Source organism: Balaenoptera borealis (assembly GCF_965194805.1).
Source record: "Balaenoptera borealis genome assembly, chromosome: 4".
NCBI classification, from domain to species: Eukaryota; Metazoa; Chordata; class Mammalia; order Artiodactyla; family Balaenopteridae; genus Balaenoptera; species Balaenoptera borealis.
Genome location: NC_138861.1, coordinates 18,829,040 through 18,852,455, shown reverse-complemented (window position 1 = coordinate 18,852,455; position 23,416 = coordinate 18,829,040). Strand labels below are relative to the sequence as shown.

The 23,416-nt window shown below is 33.6% G+C and overlaps 1 protein-coding gene across 9 annotated transcripts in view; it reads right to left on the bottom strand.

Annotated features, from left to right (window-relative positions):
* RAP1GDS1 (Rap1 GTPase-GDP dissociation stimulator 1) overlaps positions 1 to 23,416 on the bottom strand; it is a 161,866-nt gene that overhangs the window by 44,302 nt on the left and 94,148 nt on the right. For 6 of the 9 annotated variants that reach the window (XM_082391690.1, XM_082391691.1, XM_082391689.1 and 3 more), the window contains one exon: positions 9,431 to 9,577. The exons of the other annotated variants lie outside the window; for them this stretch is intronic. In XM_082391690.1, coding sequence (XP_082247816.1) covers positions 9,431 to 9,577 — 147 coding nt within the window. The remainder of the gene's footprint in view (positions 1 to 9,430; positions 9,578 to 23,416) is intronic. 9 annotated transcript variants of the gene reach the window in all.

Here is a 23,416-nt window from a genome sequence, read left to right as displayed (position 1 = left end):
AATTACAGGCAAGTCATTCTCCTTTGATAATGGAGGCCCAGAAGAGGGAATAAAAACTTTACTCAAACAGGTTGGTAAAAATTTTCATTTCAAGATAAGCAAGCATCCTAGAACATGGTTCTCAAAGTGGAGTCCCCAAAACCCTTTCAGAAGATCACCAGGTCAAAACTACTTTCATAAAAATACCAAGATTTTTGACATTTGCACTGATGGTACAAAAAAATTAGTGGGCAAAACTGCTGGGGCATTAGAATGAACGCAGTCAGTGGCACCAAATTGTATTAGTAGTCGTATTCTTTACCATCACACATTCACAGTAAAATAAATGCTGTTCTCAGCAATTTTAAAAAAAATTTTTAAAGTTATTTTTTCATAAAAACATGCTATTTATCTTAACCTATAATGGTAGGTTAAGATAGTAAAATGCAATACTAAATAATTTTAAAAACTGTCTTCACTTTAATTTCCAATATAGTAAATATTGATAGATATAACCCATATATATAAACAAAAATTCTTTGAGATCTTCAGTAATTTTTAAGTGTCTGAAAGAGTCCTGAGATCAAAAGTTTAAGAACCACTGCCAACAGATTACCTGATTTTTATAGGAATTGGAAAAAACAATATGGAAAAAGAGATTCTGAAATTCAATGATATGCTTGGCAGATGTGACAATAGAAAAAAATTAAAATTAAAAGCACGGTAGGAATCCTAGATTGCGATGCTCAGATACTTTGAGCAAAATAACATTAATTAAGCACCTGAACATCTCATTTTGCTTATGTGAGTAGAAATTCTACTTAAGCCTAGGAAAATATTTCATAATTAGATCTGTTTGCCTATTTCAGTTACAACTTACTATGTCATCAATAAATAGTTTTTTTGAGGGTTAAGTAGAGGTCCTGTTTGTGTGGAATAAATTAGTATTAGTACTTATTGCTGGAAGCAAATGATTAAGTTGAATCACTTTTTCTTATTGCCCAAAGAAAGCTTTGAATAGACTTCAAAGGATAGTAGCTGACACTCATGCTATTGTGAATTGTATCAGGAATAGGACTTTTAAATTAAAGACTAACTGGAAGAAATCCTTAGAACCAGAAATAGTTCACATTCTCTAGATTTGAGAAAATAAGCAACATAATTCAAGACTGAGACTTTTTGCATCCTTCAAAGAATACCAGCAACTCCAAGGGAATGTTGTCAGAACTCAACAAACACAATTCACAAAAATGCAACCAAGGCCCATACACAGCAAACACTTATGTGTGAAAGACAGTCTTTAGACAGCACAATGTCATAAATGTCTGAAGACTTTAAAAAATTGCTCCTGACACACAACACAGACAAATACTGACCAAAATACAGAATTACAAAATTACATAATATCAAGATGACACAGGCCCTGCATGATCTATGGGGAGGAAGAGGAAGAAAGGCACTGAGGGGGTGCAATACAGATGCATATACAAAGAAATATAAGGCAATCAACGCATGCGCTGGTGTGAACACTTACCTACCTACATTTGAATTTCAATGGTTCCAAGTTCTTCAGGTCACACACATGGAAACTCCAAAGAATGGAGATCTGGAGAGAAGATCTCAAGTTGAAGAACCTTTTTCCCCCTGAGTTTTAAGTTTAATGTTTAAAACGTTGGTATAGATTATAGGTCCAGAAATGTATGCCAAGAATTGCAGTAACTCAACTGAAGTTATATTGATCAATTACTAAAAAGAATAGGTTTCTTAAGAAGATTATAACACGTTTATCTTATTCCTAAGAAACGGCCCTTATAGATAATAAGCTTATTGATAAACAGGACTTAATGATGAAACTGTGTCAAAATAACACACACACAATTCAAAATATACAGTCTTTACATTAGTATGTCTATTTGGTATGTATATTATTTATAGTATAAAGAGTACAACATTTCCTATTTACAGGCTTGCATAAAAACCTCATCTACAGTCAAATTAATTATATACAGTTGAAACAATAAAAACAAGCAAATGTAAATCCTGATGAGAAGTTCTAATACAACTTGGATAAAAATCATTCGGGCATCATAAAGATGGAAGAAAATTGCCCTTTACTAACGGCATATCTATATTTCCAAAAATATATATAAAAAGTAAAAATTAGAAATGAGGTAACAGTGAAGTAGAACTTGCAAGTTGAAGCAAGTTGCAGCTCTATCTATTATAATGTTGAAAAGTAAACTGACTTAAATACAGCAACCAAGAGGATGGTTTGTGGTTAAAAACTTTATACATACACATGTGCAGGTACAAGTAAAGACTTCCTTTTCAGTTACTTATGACTTACTATCTTTTTGTTGATTGATCAGGAAAGTGAAGAATTTTTATTCTAAACCTAGTGCTGAGATATAAAACCAAAAATATTTAAGCTGTTTAAAATTAACTTCAAATCAATGATTTTGAAAGGCCTCTTTACACAAAACCTGCATTATATGTTTTGCACCCAGATTACCTCTATAATTTAAGATCCAGGTTATACATTTCCATGACAAACAGCCATTTCAAAGAAAAAAAAAAAAGAGAATCAAGATTCATTAGTATTGAGAATATGAGAGGTTTAAAAACAATACATTTACACATTTCTTGCTTTCTAAAAGTTAACAATAAAAAATGAAAAAGTTTTTTTCTGGGTTCTGAAAATAAAAGTCTCTACAGAGCAAAATTTCCCTTTCGTAAAAGTTCTAGAGATAACTGACGAAAGTACGTGAGTGAGTATGATGTAAAACACAGCAACAACAGAAAACCTCAAAGCAAATCACAAGAGAAAGGAAAAATGTTTTATTATTAAGAGGCCTACCCATTTGCTGTTCTCAATCCAATGACATCTAGAATGATTATGTCTTAGTCCAGCAGATAACTTTTTCCGTAGACTCACTTCAGGTTAAATTATTTACTACAGATCAACTCTTGTTATAATGAATACTGCTACAAAAATTTCTACATATACATCTACTCTGATTAAGAAAACGCTGTGCTTTCATCTCAGAAGCAAACTGGTCTTTTAAAAGTTAAAATTGTTTTTTTTTTTTTTAGACGAGGACTACTTCCAGCTGTTGCTTACATAGCTCTTATTGGGAGAAATAAATCCAGTCTCGGCTCTCATAGGGCATTGCTGAAAGGCCACATCTATAGTAAGTATAAATTTAAGCCTAAATTTTTGTATAGCAAATTGAGCTAATTGCCAGGTTAATTTACAGACGACACGTATATCTTATAATCATATGCGTTTAAAAACATGAAAATTCTGTTTTACAAAAGGATTTACTGGTTTTAACAAAAACCCAAATAATACTAGTTACCCTGGAGCATTATTATGATTAAATTTTTTACACTTTAAAAATTCATAGAAGTTATTTGCAACACACAAACTGTGTTAACAAGAAATATCTATATAACCCAAAGATTTCTAATTTCTTTCCAAGAAACATTTTTCAAATATTTAATTAAAAATTTTTTTCAGTAAATAAAATATAGGCAGTTTGCTGTTAACTGGACTTATTTGTAGTTAGAAAACAGGGTTATTAATTTTTACACAAGTTAGTTTACATATGATACTTTTCTGCCCTGAGCTTCTCACTGAATGAATATTTTAAATGGTCTGAATTAAAGATGCACTGATATTTGGCCAAAATCCATTATTCATCTCTGGCTTTTGCCTCAGCTCTTGAAGGTCAAACACCTGAACGCTTACTTCAATGTCATTTCTATCACTGACAAATTTGTCCATAGTCAATGATCATGTGCTTGATACCATCATATTTCAACCAGTGTAACATCAAAAATAAAAACAAGGCCTGGTCTTTCAGTTTTATCTTTACTATCTAAATATTCATTTTTAAATATAGGTAAGCATTTCATGTTCAGAGAAAAATCTCCCAATGTGTTTCACGTGTTGAAATTCTATTAGCTGAAATGTAAATGTGTATTTATACTGCAATATTAAAATGTGGCAATAACTAATGAGGGTGAAAGCTACACAAATGTAAAAATTAAATCAAGGCAGAATAATAGAGATTATATTATTTACTCTCTTTATAATTTACAACAAAAAGTAAGATAAATGTTAGGAGTTGTTTTTGATTTTTAGTTACTTAATTCCATTCAGGCCATGAATCTTTCAGGAAAAAGTCCAATTTGAGAATTCTTTACATCTTATGAGGATGAGTTAAAATCAGAAAGCCAACTCTGTCTCTTTAAATTTTCACTATGAGAAAATTCTTGAAAGTAATATTCAATAACATCCATGATTAGTCATCTTCAATCAAGACATAAAGCAAATGAAGAAAAACATGTTAGAGAATAAAGAACCCCAAACATATTTTGTTACTCCACTGTCCTCAGTTAAAATTGATTATTTAGTATCACAATGCTAAATGCACTGTCATGATTATAAAAATAATCCAGAAGCTGAAAATGCTGCAAAGAGTATTATTTCTATAATATAATGCCAAACTTTAAATCATTAACAAAAAAAACTATAACAATCATTTCATTTTTTTTTTGTGATAAAATTTCCAATTCTTGCATTCAGAAGTTCATTCTATAATGGCCAAAGCTGAATATTAACGCTAATACTTGTCTATGTGGAATTAAACCAAAATATGCATTTGGTACACCTCTACTAAAAACCAAGTTCTTAGCCCGTCCATTAAATAACAGCATTATTATAGTAATTGTTTAGGAGGATTATGATGAAGAGCTAACCTAGTCTAACTGGTCAAATTTAATAGGCAGAATTAGCAGGAGGCACAAGAACAACTAACTGCTCTGTACGTCAATAAAACAATTTGTTTAAAATGACATTTGTAGCAGAACTTCATGAATGCAACCTACTTCAGATTGATTAGAAAGTTCTGTTGGACAAATAGTAAAAATTCAGAAATTTTTTAGAGAGAACAGCAGTTAGTAAATAAAGAATTCTAATATTATTATTTTTTAAAACCTAAAAACTTTTCAGGGGTACAATAAGTCTTTAACACACCTTAACATACTAGAGTACTTTAATTTGACAAACCAGGCTTCAAAAGATATAACTTAAAGTACATCTCCCATGCCTTTATGAACAGAAAAATACATGAAAATAGTATATAGGAAAATTAATATAATTAAGAAAAAAAGACAATAAATTGTAAAAACACACTTTGTTTTGTCTTTTCCCCTTAAAGTTAGGCAAAAAGTCTTCAGTGTTTAGGAAATTTATGGAATTATTAACTAGCTTATACCCACAGTAAGTAAACTTTGGAACTAGTTCCTCACTCATGCAAAGCAAATCATTCTCTAAACATCTAACATCTAGGAAGTATTCTTTCTTACCTATAATGAAGTAATACCAAAATATAAACAAGTAGCTCAGGCCAAAGTGCGTTTTTAGTTTTTAATCAGGATTATTCCTTATTAATTTCTATTCTTCCTATTTTAAACATGAAGAAAAATCAAGTAAGCCAAGTTACTGGCTGAGTTCACTAGGAAGAGTATTATTAGAATTGGGAAACTGCTGGTTGAAATGAAAGGAGCTAAAACTAATTACATATTAAGTGATCTTTAAATTAGAGGAGAGAAGATACTTTACAGGCCTATTTTAAACAACTGAAGTTAAGTACTGGGCTTAATACTTAAATTCAATTGTTAAAATGCTCTGATACTCCATGAGCTGCATTTCTTAAATCACACAGATGGCCTCCCTTCAACCATAGTTCAGTTATCACAAGTCCGTGTGGCAAATAAATGTGAGAATTATCATGATAGTATCGCAGAGAGATTTCAGGAACCATAAAAAAAGAGAAATTACTCTTTCGATAATAAGGAGTTATTAAGATACCACAGAAAAATCAGCTCTATTTGTAAAAATCATATGTATATACATATATCTATATATACACATACACATACGTATATCATATATATGATACTGGTCACATGAAGAAGCCCATCATAGACTGTGTATATTATGTTAGTCGCTTTAGAAGGGCTCGCTTGCCCACTGTTCACCTCCTGCTGTGAGGCCCGGTTCCTAACAGGCCGTCGCAGACCGGTACCGGGGTTGGGGACCCCTGCTGTAACTACATAAAGAAAATACAGGAAGTTCACATTTCCTCAAACTGAACATCGAACTGTCAATATGCTTGTCTCTAACCACAGCTGTCAAATACTCAGAATATTTTGGAGGGCCACAGGACTGAAGAGTGCTTTTTCGCCATGTGAAAAACAGGTATGATTTTTCCCCAAAGGAAAAATTTGAAATGATTTTTACTAAACAAAGTTTTGTTTGTTATTCTATTTAAACATGATTTTATTTAGCAATATTATTGATACAACTTTTCTAGCTAAGCAATTATAACTTTTTCTATTCAGATATTCCAAACTTACTTGTCTGAATATAGAAAGTTTTAATTGCTTCACCAGTGGGGAAACAAAAGAATATATCTAGCTCATAGCTTAAAGTCTTGAGCTGGTTCAAAAGTTTTAAAACTCATGAACCTTGAGCTTTATACAGTTTTATCAAAGGGTATAAAAATGCCTTTACTGAGTGTTTTCATTATAGCTATCTTTCTGGCATGTGTTTAAGAAACTTGATTTCCTATTTAATGTGTTCAAAGATTTGATATGCTCAGAGTCGTCCACTATATGGACAGGAATCAAGATATCCTAAGTCTCAGCCTGGTGCCAAGTCACCTTTCGGACTAATAAACAATTGGAAAATGTTCTTATTAGAGAAACTATGTTGGTGGGTCTTTGTTACCATTTCAGTACTTTCTTACCTCTCTCTGTTTAAAAAAATTTTATCTATGAAGCTAAAGAATAACTCCCTAACTACAAATGAGGCTTAAGTTATTGGGCCCAAGGGTAAAGTTAATTTTTCGGTTAGAGTAATAAGGAGGTATTTATCACTCAACTATTCTACTCAGAAACTAGCACAGGCTTGTGTACTGGAATTCAATAGTAAATACACATAAAAAGGAATTTCATTTATCAGTGCGAATAAAAAGCACCTCCTGAGTTTCAAAAAGCTCTACTGCTTTTTGGCTCAGTGACTCATACAGATGGACAGGATCAATACCAAATGATCTTAAGTTAACCAAGAAGACCTAACATTAAGTTGGAAAGTCTTTCAACACATATTTTAAAGAAAAGAGTAAGTAAATAATTGATACAACAACAAAGATGCTTAATATTTATGCAAAACAAAAAAGGATATAATTTAAGTTAAAGAGCATTATGGAGAAAAAGAACCACTTCACAAACTATGATCCCCATGACAGACAGAAGTAAAAGGAAGCAGAGGAAAGATCATTACAAGTCTGGCATTTGTTCCTTTAAAATACTAAAGATAAGTTTACTTCTATTTTATTTAATAAGTTTTGAAAGCTGCATTCAAATTGCAGCTTTTAGAATACTGGAACAAAAACACCACTGCTCGAATAATGTTCTGAGAAAAGTTAAAATAGCTTTCTAAAGTATCTAAGCTATTTCTTGGGAATACTTGCACACCAGGGGAAAAAAAAACCTACCCTTACGAAAGAAATATATCACGCATTCAGACCGTGCACTCTGCGTGTTGCTAACATTACCTTCTCAGTACACCTCCCTACACAGTGTGACATCCTATTATAGAGATTCAATCACAGTCTCCTTTGGATTAGACTGTGATGTTTTTGAAGACCATTTTGCCATGTGATAAGCTTTTGTACAGATTTTTGAAGAACTTCCTCAAAGGATAAACAACTAGTTTAGATGCATAACAAGCCTAATTCTTTTATATCCAAAGCTGCCATAATAACTTCACAACTAGTTTCTTTCACTTGTCTTTCTAAACCATTCTCCCGCTTAGCTTTGTCCCACCTTCTCAGGTGTCCAAGCCTAAATGAAGCTGAAGAAAAAGGAAGTGACAAGAACAACTGGCCGATGATTTCTTAATGCAGTTCAGATACCTGTGTATTATGGTCAAATTTCAATTATTTAGGAACTGACTGTTCATTTTGTAGATTACCCAGATAGATGAATTCTCCTGTTCATATTTAGGACATTTTCTCTTCAAAAATTATTCCACCAGAGGGTAAGAAAAATAGAGGTTACTGACCCTATAAAGACTACATTTGTTATTAGCTCAAGTTTAACAGGCAAGCCATTTGATGAATAAGAGCTATTTTTTATTATTATAATGGATAACTTTAATTCATAAGTTTAAAACTGGTGTTTCTTGGAAAGGATGTGACCTGAGGACACATTCTGTTTAGCTTGTACAGTGCTAAAGAAGCAAATGTAATCCACCATTTAAAAAACAGATGTCACATGAAAAGTTAAATTTCTAGCTTCCTCTTCCCACCAGATGAAAAGATTTGGCAGTATGTTTCCAAACTGCCCACACAGAAGCAACTGGCTAGAGGAGAGTAGTAGCTCTCCCCTTTCAATGGGACAGGGCTCAGTCCCCACCATTTGCTGTTGTCACTAACACCAAGGTCAAATGTCAGTAGCCATTTGTCATCAATGTTTACCTTTTATTTTTTTTTTTAATTACTGAGAATATTTCTTTGGACTCATGAAGAAATAAAAAATATACCTAAAGGGCCATGTGTTTCTAGGACACATGAAAGAATACTATTACATGTTCAATATACAAGTAAAATTGGTCTCTGCCAGAGACTACAACTTAAAATGCCATGATGAAATAAGCCACAGAAAGACCTTATTTGTATTAATTCTAGGAACCTACCAGAATTTGAGCGTTTTACCATGCAGTAATTCATAGAATAGATAGATGAATTTTTTGTGACATTTAAAAGTACAATGAAGCCTTCGTTTCACTGTTCTTATGTTCATTCAATTAACAACCATATAGGCTATCTGAAAATTGACGTTATTTGTTGCTGGGTTCTAAGAATGTTTTACAGTGAAAAAAACCTCTGTTTACAAGTATTTATTAAATTTCTAAAATCAAATATCTGAACTTTATTTTTCTAAGGCCAGATTTCATTAAAAGTTTTTTTATTGTTATAAGTAAATCCAGTATCTAGAGAAAATAATTCTATTTATATAGACAGTGTTTATGTTTTAAAGCTGCTCCTGGTATTAATATAAAGTAATAAACATGAAGGTATTTTAACATTGTATATTTTTTAAATGTTCATAGCAAAAAATCTTAAACCATACCATTATGTTGTTTCTTGTTTTTGGTATTGATTAACATGGACAACCCTTCAACAATTAGTCCCATTTTGTAAATTTGACCATTTTGTATTTTTAAACATTGTTATTTAATGTTGACTAATTACTAATTTTATATGCTACTTATGAATGCTTTGTTCATAATTTTTCTAAATAGTTTTGGTTTATACTACAGTAATGATTTTTAATTTTTCCCCCACAGATAAAGCAAGTTTTCAATTTTGTTTACCATTCTCATTGCTATAGTTCATCAGCATGCCACAAAAGACAGTCAAGAGCTTCTCATTGGCGGGATCTGTTTTACTGCACAGTGACCTTAAATGGTCAATTACAATCTGTGCACCACCTGCTTGGTCAACTGCACTTCTGCCCTCATCTGTAAAACAAAGAGTCAAATTAAAAAGAAAAGAAAAAAGAAAGGTACCTTACAATTTCAAATACAAAACATAACAGTTATTCCTTATTTAGTAAGTATTAAATAAACCTAAGTAGGGCATTAAATATGACTTTTTGGAAAACAAAACAAATAAACATGGAAATGGGGGTGGGATGGGGAAAAGAGACAATCACTTTTTAGGAGAAAAATGATTATTCTTATTGGTATCATATAGGAACTTAAAGAACTTCTGTGGGTCCTAAGATTTTATGACTATGACATGTGAAATATTTTGCCTCCTCTTTCACAGATGACAACTCTGTGTAAGAGAAAAAAATAGGAACTAATATTCCATTGGAATATTTTTTTTCTCAGCTTGGAAACCACTAAATGTATCTTTCTATCAGTGGTTTCAAAGTCAGTTATTACCAAAGATAACCACCTGCAACACAGTATAATTTTAGATTACAATATGTAATTCCTAAAGATTAGTACTAGGGTCTTTTACTGACATTTTCAATAGTACATAAGCATGTTCCCTTTTTCAATTCTTAGTAGTTTGTGTTTCATTTTTCCTTATTCTCTCCATTCACGAGCACACCAATACACTTCAACATTACAACCAGTGGTCAAATGGTCAGACATACCTTCTATGATATGTACACCTACATTACATAGAACAGATGTCATTTAATTGTTGGAACATATAAACTGCTTTAAAATACTTTCTAACCCTTGAACATAGAATTGGAAAGAGATGAAAGAAAGACTATGTCTTTCTAAATCTGACTTCCTTATATAAAATATGATAGACTCTAGAACAGTGCTATCCAATAAAAATATGAGAGCCGCAAATGTGAGCTACCTACATAATTTAAATTTACTAGTAGCCACATAAACATAAAAAGTGAAAAATTAGTTTTAGTAATATATTTTACTCAATCCAATATATCTAAAATACTGATCACTCCAATACACAATCAATATACAAATTATTAATGAAATATTTTACATCTCTGCTTTGTGATAAATCTTTGAAATCCAAGTGTATTTTATATTTTACACTTACAGTTGCATGTCAATTCAGACTAGCCACATTTCAATTGCTCAAGAGTCAAAATGCCTAGTGGCTGCTATACTGGATCTTGCAGCTATAGAAGCACAACAAAAGGATCAGTAAAAGAAATGGCTCACAAAGGACTTACAGCTATGAAATTAGTTAGTAAATGAAAGATTTTCATTTTCCTAATAAAAGAACTGAAACTAAGGTCATATCTTTATAACTGCTGCTGAACCATATTAGAAAATGAGACAATACATATCATTTCCTGTGGTAGAAATACACACACACAACTTATATAGCGGGGCTTCATAAATACTAGCTTCATAATTTTGCAAAATTTTAAGGAAATCCATACTAAAATGAAACAAAACAGTTTTGGTCACTTAAGTTTTGTGCCACGTCCACTTGGCTTTATTCTATGATTATACAGATGCAGAAGAGGACCCTATGCTAATTAGCTAATAAGATCACAGAAAATTCTTAAGTGCCAAGTTAGCTAGTCACATGAGCCAGCCAAGTACATTGGTCATATCTCATTTAGAAATCTAATTTCTAAAGTTTTCTTTTCCAATAACATAAATGTAAATTATCTAAATTGTTAGGCAATTTGTATGTGGATCATGTCAGAAAAAACTAAATATTAGGATGACAAATCTAAAGGTTCAGACCTTCAACACTATGCATATACAATATATATCCCATCCCTAAATTACAAAGCTCAAATAGTTTTTAATTCTAACTGTTGAGTAAATATGGGCTTTCAAAATATAAATCGTATATGCTTAGAAAGCTAAGCTGGCTTCCTATCAACACTGAGGTATTCAATGTTCAAAACATTAAATAATTCAATAAATTTTAATAAAATTTATTCAACAAATTTGTTCATCAAATTTAATAATGCAATAAATAAGAACGTAACTACAATTAAAAGGCAAATTACCTACTTGTGTTTCAGAACCACAGTATTTCACTTCCCTTCCTTTGCTTCCTTCTTTGTTCCCTTCCTCCCTCCCTGCCCTGTTTGGACTACAAGATAGCTATGTGTTATCAAGAGTTGGCTGAAGAGCATAAGCTCAATTTCTACATTAGAAATTATTGATACATTATTACCAAATTTGAGAAGAAAAGCAAAGCACATATAATAGAAGATATCTGAGTCAAAGAGAATTTTATTAAAATATTTTAAAGAATCTGAAGATGCAAAGAAATAAATAATAATGCTTTTTTTTATTGGAGTATAGTTGCTTTACAGTGTTGTGTTAATTTATACTGTACAGCAAAGTGAATCAGCTATACGTATACATATATCCCTTTTTTTGGATTTTCTTCTCATTTAGGTCACAGAGCATTGAGTAGAGTTCCCTGTGCTATAATGCTGTGTTCTTTTACTCTACCAAAACCAGTAAGTTTTTAAAGGCATCTTACAAATTATTTAAAATACATATTAGAACATCTGTCATTACACAAGTCCATATAAACTGTTTCCGCAGTAAAGGTAGTCCTATAGCTTTATGTTATGATATTAAAATGAGTATTATTATTGTTCACTTAAAAATAATTTCCAAAAGGTTCCTTATCCTAAACTTTCATATCCCCGAATGTAGGCTCACTTTTAACTCTTCTGATAATAAGTGACTTCTAATTTGTGAAGCATCCTGAGCTGTCACTTCTAGAAATATAATTTACATTTTTATTTTCCAAAATTATGAGGTATCCAACCACTGGAGAAAGTGCAGCCCACCAATTCTTTAAGCCCTGCTACATTCTTTAATGATGACCTGTCACACAAAGTAGCTTCCAGCACAAATATGATCTTTCTTCACACTAGGTAAGAGCAGGGCTTTAAATCTAATGAGATACTGCACTTTAAATCTAACAGGTGGTATTACTCTTCAGTAGTCAAAAAGATATTCAGTAGCCAAAAGCAGGAAGCAATAAAATTTGTATGTCATGTTTATTATGCCTCACAAATGAGAAAAAAATGTGAACAAGCTGGTATTCCATTACCAAGTACAAGTTATACGCTAAGGCTGAGGAAAGGACCTAAAAACAACCTCTGAATACAACTATCTGATGGGTTATAGTATATCCTACGTTCAGATTTGCTTGTATCTTTCCCCAAATGCCTAGTACACAGCAGGCACTCAATATTTATGGAATGGATGGGGCCTTAGGGTTGATTTTGGTAAAGTATGATTCACCTTGGGGATGAGAGAGAGAGAGAGAGAGAGAGGGAGAGGTGAGAATGAAAATCATCTACTTCTTTTTTAATGTTTAAACCACCACAATATGGTTTGGCTTTGCTTTTTTTGAACTTTATTTGAATGAAATCATGTTGTATTCATTCTTTTTGTGCCTTCTTACACTCAACAGTATGTTTATGAAATTCATCCACTCTGTTATATGCTTCTTTGCTGTACAATATTCATTGTATGAACACATAGTAATTATTTGTCTATTCTTTTGCTGATTATTACCTGGGTTGTTTTTAGGTTTGGGCTATTATTTATAATACCCAGGTGGTATTGTTGGTTCATAGAATCTGCACATCTTCCACTTTTTTAGATAATGACAAACAGGCTTCCAAAGCCAGTGTACATTCCCTCCAGCAGTGTGTGAGTTCCTGCTGCTTCACTCCTTCACTACCACTGGCATTCTATTTGATTTTTAAATCTGATGGGTGAGGTTGAACCTATTGCAGAATATACAGGAGCAGGTCTTTGCTGACAGTTTCCTTTTCTGTACATTCAATAAGACAGTTAATTTAGTTCAAGAGTATGTAGCATGTACATGGGGAAAAAAACAGTTCACATTGAGGGAGGGAGAAAAAGAGAGAGATAAATGGATGCATACATGTTAGAATTTGAAAGAAAAAAATGGAAAGAGAGCCAAGTAGCTACTAGAAGCTGACTATCAAGCCTGTGTAATAATATGACTGGATAAGCACAATTCTGGAACTTTTTTATACTCTTGCTTATAGAAAAGCTTTACAATAATATCAGCAAATACACTGTTTGTTTTTTTTTTATCATTTCAATAATCACCAGCTTTCTGAAAGCAGAATTTAGAAGGCTTAAATCTTTGAAAAGACTAAGGAGGAAGACTGGGGAAGCAGCACAGTGTTGGATGTCAAAGTGGCCGATAATTTGCAATAGCAAATTTTATCTATAATTAATTTTTAAAAATAATTTATTTTTATAATCTAAAAGTCTATGTTTTCCATGCTACCTTCCACTTTTATGGTTTAAACATCACTTTTTTTCATATTCTCAGAAATTCTCAGTACCATAATTCTATTTTAAACGAATTATGCCTACATACATATCTGATGTTTTCCTCCCACCCTCTACTTATTTGTATAATAACAAGATCTTCATTCCTTATGCATTCATCTGCTCAAACTACTTATTTCCCACCAGAAGTAATAATCCTCTGTGACATCAGGAGTGGTTGCTGTGGTGATGATTATGATGCAGCACCGCAGAAAATTATGACTACACGAGAGAAATAAACTACAGGAGCTGATCATACTAATAAGCCTTCATCTAAACTTTGTCAAAAATTAATATTGAAAAACACGAGAAAAGTATGTGTTGTGGAGATACTACTGAATAAATTATCTTTTGTGTTTTCAAAGAAGTTTTAGCAATTAAAGAGTTCACTTTTAACATGTTACACTGTCATGGATTTGTGCACTGCCTCACTCACTCTGTTTTCTATAAAAGCATCCTGCACAAATGCTCTGTGTTAATTAACAATGCTGGCTGTGCACCGGCTGCACACACACATTATAGTAAGTGCTAGAGATCTGGCATAATTAAAGATGATATGGCGCATAAGGCTAACAAAGGCTCTTTCGGGTTACTGATGGCCAAAATGAAAACTAAGGCTCTGAACACAGAGATAAAAATGACTGCTCTTGTACATGTATTTTAGAGATAATACTACTGTAAGTGAATTAAGAAGATAAATTATAAACCATATTTCATTTTTCTTATATCTCAACTCAGACTTTGCTTAAAGAAATTGTGATGATTAAATATCAGCCTTCTGAACTAAAACTTGGGAAATCTGAATTCCAATTCAACGTTCCCTCATTAAACACTAAAAAAGGTATATTGAAATACCTTTACCATTTAGTTCAGCAAGACAGTAGCACTGTCTTGGTGTCAATTGTGAATCTTTTTTAAAGATTCATTTCTGACTAGTTCTTGGGTATCTTTCCCCCCAAAATCTTTTTAGGGTATCCATGAACTTAACAAATATTAAGACCAATCTACATTAAACAATAGCTGTCCAAAATGCAGGCTAAACAGAGAGAAGATGATAGGCAAAATCTATTTCACATATAATTGGTTAAGAGATTAAAGAGGCATAGTACAATAACACAATTTTCATATCCATATCAAAACTCATGGAGAGTCACACATCCATTCATTGAGATCCACGTTGAGAGTGAGAAATTTCCAAATCTCTGAGAAAATGTGCTTTAACTAACAATATTAGAACCACAGTAAAGATTGAACAAATTACACAATCTTTTCTTTAACTCTGTAAAACTTATATGCCTCACAAAGAAGGACAAACCCTTAAACTATGCTGCACATCTTTTCACACATCCCTGTCACATTACCCATGATGAACCTTCCAAACAGTCACAACTTTTACAAGTCCCTCCCTTTCCCAACTTCTGCATTCTTAACAGAAACCATGTTTCCTACTTTCACAGACAAAAAAGAGAAGACATCAGATACAATCTTTCCCACTTTTTCACCCTCTCCACTATTAGACCTAGGATGATATGCAACTTTTCCCAATCACTTTCAGTATCTCATACTGTAATTAAAGTTCAGTTATAGCTATTTAAGGGTAAAGAAGATTTATTTCCAACAGGAAGTAAGACTTCCCTCTTTAAATAAAGTTGTAGACATGTCATAAACTGAGGACCTGAATGGAAAGAACATTTAATGATGAAGTCCTTGGACTAGTCCTGGTTGTTGGAGTAGAAATTAGAATTTTTTTGTTACCTAAAATTTGAAATGTTAAAATTAAGAATTTCAATAAGGCAAAGTAGAAGTGTTTAATATTTTCAAAAACTGAGGTAATCACTCACTTAGTGATTATCACTGAGGTAATGACTTATAAAATAACTATAATAAGGTCTTTAAATTTGGGGTTTTGTTAAGTTTGACCATAAGAAAGCCTCTTAACCTCTGTTGATGTCAGTTTCCTAATCTGGAAAAGGGGGGAAAGCAAGAGTAGAAGATGGTCAGACTTCTTTTTAGCTTTGACATTCTCTTATTCATTTCAATTTCTACTTCTATTTCTACTGTGTCCATGTGTGCACACAGGAAATACTTAACGTATGCTGTGTAAGGTTTTTTAATGTGTTAAATTCTGCTATTTTAGCTTTCCAATCATTAATCATTATAATTAATGTACTTATTTAAATTTTTCCCAAGTAAATATTACTAGACACTATAAAGACCATGGCAAATAAATCAGAAATTCGTTTTCCAAGCTAAGCTAGAAAGCTGAGCTCTGAAAAATTATACTGTCTAGAAATAACAATAATTTTTGATGTGCTTTTTCTTAGTGAACAAAAAAGTGATTCAGAATAGGTGCTTAAAGTCAAAACAATTATAACTTAAGACCTTACTAGTATTGGTTTGGAAAAAGTGATAACATTATAAAGATGTCATTTATTTTAATAACATAACATTTATTTTAATCACATTCCTCACGTCTTTCCTTCAGACTCTACTACTATGCCACTTTTAAACCTCTAAGAACAAATACTTTGTTATAACAGAATTTGAAAATGTATAATATATACTAAACAAGGATTTTAATACAATAGGCAACATAAATTAGACTCATATTAAATGCAGGAACACAAATACTATTCTGAGACTTTTTAGTCAATACTAAACTATAACTGAGATTAGAATCCTAGATTTTAAACTTCAAAGAGCCCATTAAGAGCCCTTTCATTTTCAGTGAATGCCAGCCACGTGTTACAAAACTCAGATGTCTTAGATAACTAAATGAAAAATATTACTGAAAATCCCCAAACTATCACATTACTCAGTTAAGAAAATGACTGAATTTCTAAAGTTTGCCAGAATTCTGTATGAATAATGCTCCAAATAAGGAGTTAAATAGGATAAAGTTTGTAAATATTTTCATTGAAATGTGATTTAAAAAATGTTAGTCGCTATCTTTAAATTTACCTGAACTGAAAAGGAATCAAGTATCAAATTTCTTCTTATAAACTTAAAACACAAATTTATGACACACAGATTTACTCATGAGCATATGCTTAGCATGCCATTTAGGTTCAGTACTTTAATATCTTTATCTGAGATAAGGCTACTGATAAAGGAGTCTGCTTTTGAGACACTGACATTATTCCTGCTTATTATGGGTTGAACTGTGTCTCCCAAAAATATATGTGCAAGTCCTAACTCCCAGTACCTCAGACTTTATTTGGAAACAGGGTCAATGAAGAGAGGTTAGTTAAGATGAGGTCATACTGTAGTAGGGTGGGTCTCCAATCCAATATGACTGGTATTCTTATAAGAAGAAGAGAGAGATGCAGAGAGGAGAATGCCATATGAAGACATGAAAACACAAATGGAGAAGACAGCCATGTGAAGACAACAGAAGAGACTGGAGTTTGCTGCCACAAGCCAAGGAACTCCAGATGCCACCAGAAGCTAGGAAGAAGCAAAAAAAAAAAAAAAAAGCCCTCCTTGCCTACAGGTTTAAAGGGAGCATGGTCCTGCATGACACCTTGATGTTGAAGTTACAGCCTCCACAACTGTAAAATAATAAATTTCTGTTGTTTTAAGCCACCAGGTTGTGGAACTTCATTACAGCATCCCCAGGAAACTAATACACTTCTCTATATAAACAATGTGAAGTATTCAAGCTTCGTATTAAAAAAAGAATATCTGACATTAAGTAAGCCTTTACTATATATTCAGATTTTATACATCTCACAGAAACTACAGTTTTCAGATTACTAACAATAATATTTCTCAAGTATAATTAATCCAAGACTTTATTTAATCAATAATACAAGACATTATTTAATCAATTAATATAGGGCTTGAATTATTTACTTACCTATTTAATTATTTAATCACATGTAGCAACTGTGATATGGGTACAATCAATGGAAAATCACAGCTTCTTTCCTCACTACTTAATCTACTTTGAATTTCTTTCTACTTAGAACCAAAATGTTTAGAAATGGGTTTTGCTTCATAGATAGATAGTAACAGTGATGGCTGTTCAGCATGGTGCTTATCAATAATAGCCTACTGTTGGGAGAAGAACAAGAGTATGGAGAGACTCTCTGTGGAACAGGCAGGCATGAATGGCTGAAGTCTGAAGAGAGAGCAGGAACACTAAAAAAATTCCTCTAGTACCCCTAGTCTAAGCACAAGGTAGGAACAGCCAACTACTAAAGTTCTGAAAACTACTGCACTGAAGTAAAGTTAGCAACAGCAAAACGTGAACCCAGCTCAACTTCTGACTAGACTGGCTGGTCCTCCACCCCATACTAACTGCCTGAAATAAAAGGAAGTGTGCTACTTCCAGAGATTAAATATTGTTAATTTCAGTCTCTAGTGTTTTTCTACACATAATGTCCATCATTCATTACAAAATTAAGAGATATATTTTAAAAAGGAAGGAAAAAATAATTCACTGTCAAGAGATAAATCTATCATCAGAATGAGACTCATAGGTGACCAAGATGTTAGAACTATCAGATAGGGACTTTAAAATAATCATGATTAATATATTAAAGGATTTAGTAGAAAAGGTGAATATCCATGAACAGATGTGGAATTTTGTAGAGAAACAGAAATTATAAGAGTTAAATGAAGATGTTAGAAATGAAAAACATTATCAAAGATAAAGAATTATTTCAAAAGGTTGAGCAGTAGACTCAACGAAATAAAGGAAAGACTCAGTGAACTTGTAGATCAATAGAAATAAAAGTTAAAACACAAAGAGACAAAAAAGAGTGGGGGAAACCCCAAAGCACGTACAAGCTGAAAGAAAATAGCAAAGGTTCTAGCATAAGTATAACTGGAATCCCAGAAGGAGAAAAGATTGAGAACATGGTAGAAGAAACATTTAAACAGTTAACAGCTGAAAAATTTCCAAAAATAATGAAAGACATTACGCCACAAATCTGTGAACTTTAGGGACCCTCTTCCTCCCCAGCAAAGAAAACAAAACAAAAATACACACCAAATAGCCAAGCTGCTGAAAAATCAAAGAAAAAGAGAATCTTTGGAGGCAGCCAGAGGGAACAAATAGAAATATTTATATTTGGAATAGCAAAAATAATACAGCAGACTTCTTATCCAAAACTATGCAAGCTAAAAAACAATGGAATAACGTCTGTGAAGTACTGAAAGAAAAAAAAACCTGTTAACAAAACAGATTTTCAGGCAGAAGGTGTACAATACTAGACAAAAATTTGAATATATCCAAAGAAACAAGGAACACTAAAAATGATAAAAATCAAAGTAAATATAAAAAATTTTCCCGTTTTTAAAAATACCTGTCAAGAGAGATTGGTTCAAGATGGCGGATTAGAAAGATCTGCGCGCGCTCCCTCTTGCGAGAGCACTGGAATCACAACTAACTGCTGAACAATCATCAAAAGGAAGACACTGGAACTCACCAAAAAAGATACCCCACACCCAAAGACAAAGGAGAAGCTGCAACAACACAGTAAGAGGGGCTCAATCACAATAAAATCAAATCCCATAACCACTGGGTGAGTGACTCACAAACTGGAGAACAATTATACAACAGAAGTCCACCTACTGGAGGGAAGGTTCTGAGCCCCATGCCAGGCTTACCAACCAGGGGGTCCGGGAATGGGAGGAGAAATTCCCAGAGAATCAGACTTCGAAGGCTAGCAGGATTTGATTGCAGGACTTCAACAGGACTAGGGGAAAGAGAGACTCTACTCTTGGGGGGCACACACAAAGTAGTGTGTGCATCAGGACCCAGGGGGAAGGAGCAGTGACCCCATAGAAGACTGAACCAGACGTACCTGCTAGTGTTGGAGGCTCTCCTGCAGAGGTGAGGGGTGGCTGTGGCTCACTGCAGGGACAAGGACACTGGCAGCAGAAGTTCTGGGAAGTACCCCTTGGCGTCAACCCTCCAGAAGTCTGCCATTACCCCACCAAAGAGCCTGTAGGCTCCAGTGCTGGGTTGCCTCAGGCCAAACAACCAACAGGAAGGAAACTCAACGCCACCCATTAGGAGACAAGCGGATTAATGTTTTACTGAGCTCTGCACACCAGAACAACACCCAGCTCTACCCACCACCAGTCCCTCCCAACGGGAAGCTTTCAAAAGACTCTTAGATAGCCTGATCCACCAGAGGGCAGACAGCAGATGCACAAAGAACTACAATCCTGCAGTCTGTGGAACAAAAACCACATCCACAGAGAGACAGACAAAATGAAAACGCAGAGAACTATGTACCAGATAAGGGAACAAGATAAAACCCCAGAAAAACAAGTAAATAAAGTGGAGATAGGCAACCTTCCAGAAAAAGAATTCAGAATAATGATAGTGAAGATGATCCAGGACCTTGGAAAAAGAAAGGAGGCAAAGATCGAGAAGATGCAAGAAATGTTTAATAAAGACCTAGAAGAATTAAAGAAAAAACAAACAGAGATGAAAAATACAGTAACTGAAATGAAAAATACACTAGAAGGAATCAATAGCAGAATAACTGAGGCAGAACAACGGATAAGTGACCTGGAAGACAGAATGGTGGAATTCACTGCAGCAGAACAGAATAAAGAAAAAAGAATGAAAAGAAATGAAGACAGCCTAAGAGACCTCTGGGACAACATTAAACGCAACAACAGTCGCATAATAGGGTTCCCAGAAGAAGAGAGAAAGGACCCGAGAAAATATTTGAAGAGATTATAGTTGAAAACTTCCCTAACATGGGAAAGGAAACAGCCACCCAGGTCCAGGAAGCACAGAGAGTCCCAGGCAGGATAAACCCTAGGAGAAACACACAAAGACACACAGTAATCAAACTGACAAAAATTAAAGTCAAAGAAAAATTATTAAAAGCAACAAGAGAAAAAGGACACATAACATACAAGGGAACTACAATAAGCTTAACAGCTGATTTCTCAGCAGAAACTCTACAGGCCAGAAGGGAGTGGCACAATATATTTATTTATTTGTAACATCTTTTTGGGAATATAATTGCTATACAATAGTGTGTTAGTTTCTGCTTTATAACAAAGTGAATCAGCTATACATATACATATATCCCCATGTCTGTTCCCCCTTACATCTCCCTCCCTCCCACCCTCCCTATACCACTGCTCTAGGTGGTCACAAAACACCGAGCTGATCTCCCTGTGCTATGCGGCTGCTTCCCACCAGCTTACCTGTTTTACATTTGCTAGTGTATATATGTCCTTGCCAATCTCTCACTTTGTCCCAGCTTACACTTCCCCCTCCTCGTCTCCTCAAGGGCATACTCTACGTCTGCATCTTTATTCCCGTCCTGCCCCAAGGTTCTTCATGACCATATATTTTTTTTCAGATTCCATATATATGTGATTGCATACGGCATTGTTTTTCTCCTTCTGACTTAATTCACTCTGTATGACAGAACATAGGTCCATCCACCTCACTACAAATAACTCAGTTTTGTTTCTTTTTATGGCTAAGTAATATTCCATTGCATATATGTGCCACATCTTCTTTATCCATTCATCTGTCGATGGACACTTCGGTTGCTTCCATGTCCTGGCTATTGTAAATAGAGCTGCAAAGAACATTGTGGTACATGACTCTTTTTGAATTATGGTTTTCTCTGGGTGTATGCCCAGGAGAGGGATTGATGGGTCATATGGTAATTCTATTTTTAGTTTATTAAGGAACCTCCATACTGTTCTCCATAGTGGCTGTATCAATTTACATTCCCACCAACAGTGCAAGAGGGTTCCCTTTTCTCCACACCTTCTCCAGCATTTATTGTTTGTAGATTTTTTTGATGATGCCCATTTTGACTGGTGTGAGATGATTATCTCATTGTAGTTTTGATTTGCATTTCCCTAATGATTAATGACGTTGAGCATTTTTTCATGTGTTTTGTTGGCAATCTGTAAGTCTTCCTTGGAGAAATATCTATTTAGGTCTTCTGCCCATTTTTGGATTTGGTTGTTTGTTTTTTTTGATATTGAGCTGCATGAACTGCTTGTGAATTTTAGAGATTAATCCTTTGTCAGTTGCTTCATTTGCAAATATTTTCTCCCATTCTGAGGGTTGTCTTTTCCTCTTGTTTACAGTTTCCTTTGTTGTGCAAAAGCTTTGAAGTTTCATTAGGTCCCATTTATTTTTGTATTTATTTCCACTTCTCTAGGAGGTGGGTCAAAAAGGGTCTTGCTGTGATTTATGTCATAGAGTGTTCTGCCTATGTTTTCCTCTAAGAGTTTTAGAGTGTCTGGCCTTACATTTAAGTCTTTAATCCATTTTGAGTTTACTTTTATGTACGGCATTAGGGAGTGTGCTAATTTTATTCTTTTACATGTAGCTGTCCAGTTTTCCCAGCACCACTTATTGAAGAGATTGTCTTTTCTCCATTGTATATTCTTGCCTCCTTTATCAAAAATAAGTTGACCATATGTGCATAGGTTTATCTCTGGGCTTTCTATCCTGTTCCATTGATCTACATTTCTGTTTTTGTGCCAGTACCATACTGTCTTGATTACTTCAGCTTTGTAGTATAGTCTGAAGTCTGGGAGCCTGATTCCTCCAGCTTTGTTTTTCTTTCTCAAGATTGCATTGGCTACTCGGGGTCTTTTGTATTTCCATACAAATTGTAAAATTTTTTGTTCTAGTTCTGTGAAAAATGCCAGTGGTAGTTTGACAGGGATTGCAATGAATCTGTAGATTGCTTTGGGTAGCAAAGCATCATTTTCACAATGTTGATTATTCCAATCCAAGAACATTGTATATCTCTCCATCTATTTGTATCATCTTTAATTTCTTTCATTAGTGTCTTATAGTTTTCTGCATATACGTCTTTTGTCTCCTTAGGTAGGTTTATTCCTAGGTATTTTATTCTTTTTGTGGCAATGGTAAATGGGAGTGTTTCCTTAATTTCACTTTCAGATTTTTATCACTAGTGTATGGGAATGCAAAAGATTTCTGTGCATTAATTTTGTATCCTGCTACTTTAACAAATTCATTGATTAGCTCTAGTAGTTTTCTGGTAGCATCTTTAGGATTCTCTACATATAGTTTCATGTCACCTGCAAACAGTGACAGCTTTACTACTTTTCCAATTTGGATTCCATTTATTTCTTTTTCTTCTCTGACTGCTGTGGCTAAAATTTCCAAAACTATGTTCAATAATAGTGGTGAGAGTGGGCAACCTTGTCTTGTTCCTGATCTTAGTGGAAATGGTTTCAGTTTTTCAGTATTGAGGATAACGTTGGCTGTGCATTTGTCATATATGTCCTTTATTATGTTGAGGTAAGTTCCCACTATGCCTACTTTCTGGAGGATTTTTATCATAAATGGGTGTTGAATTTTGTAGAAAGCTTTTTCTGCATCTATTGAGATGATCATATGGTTTTTATTCTTCAGTTTGTTAATATGGTGTATCACATTGATTTGCGCAGATGGAAGAATCCTTGCACTCCCAGGATAAACCCCACTTGATCATGGTGTATGATCCTTTTAATGTGCTGTTGGATTCT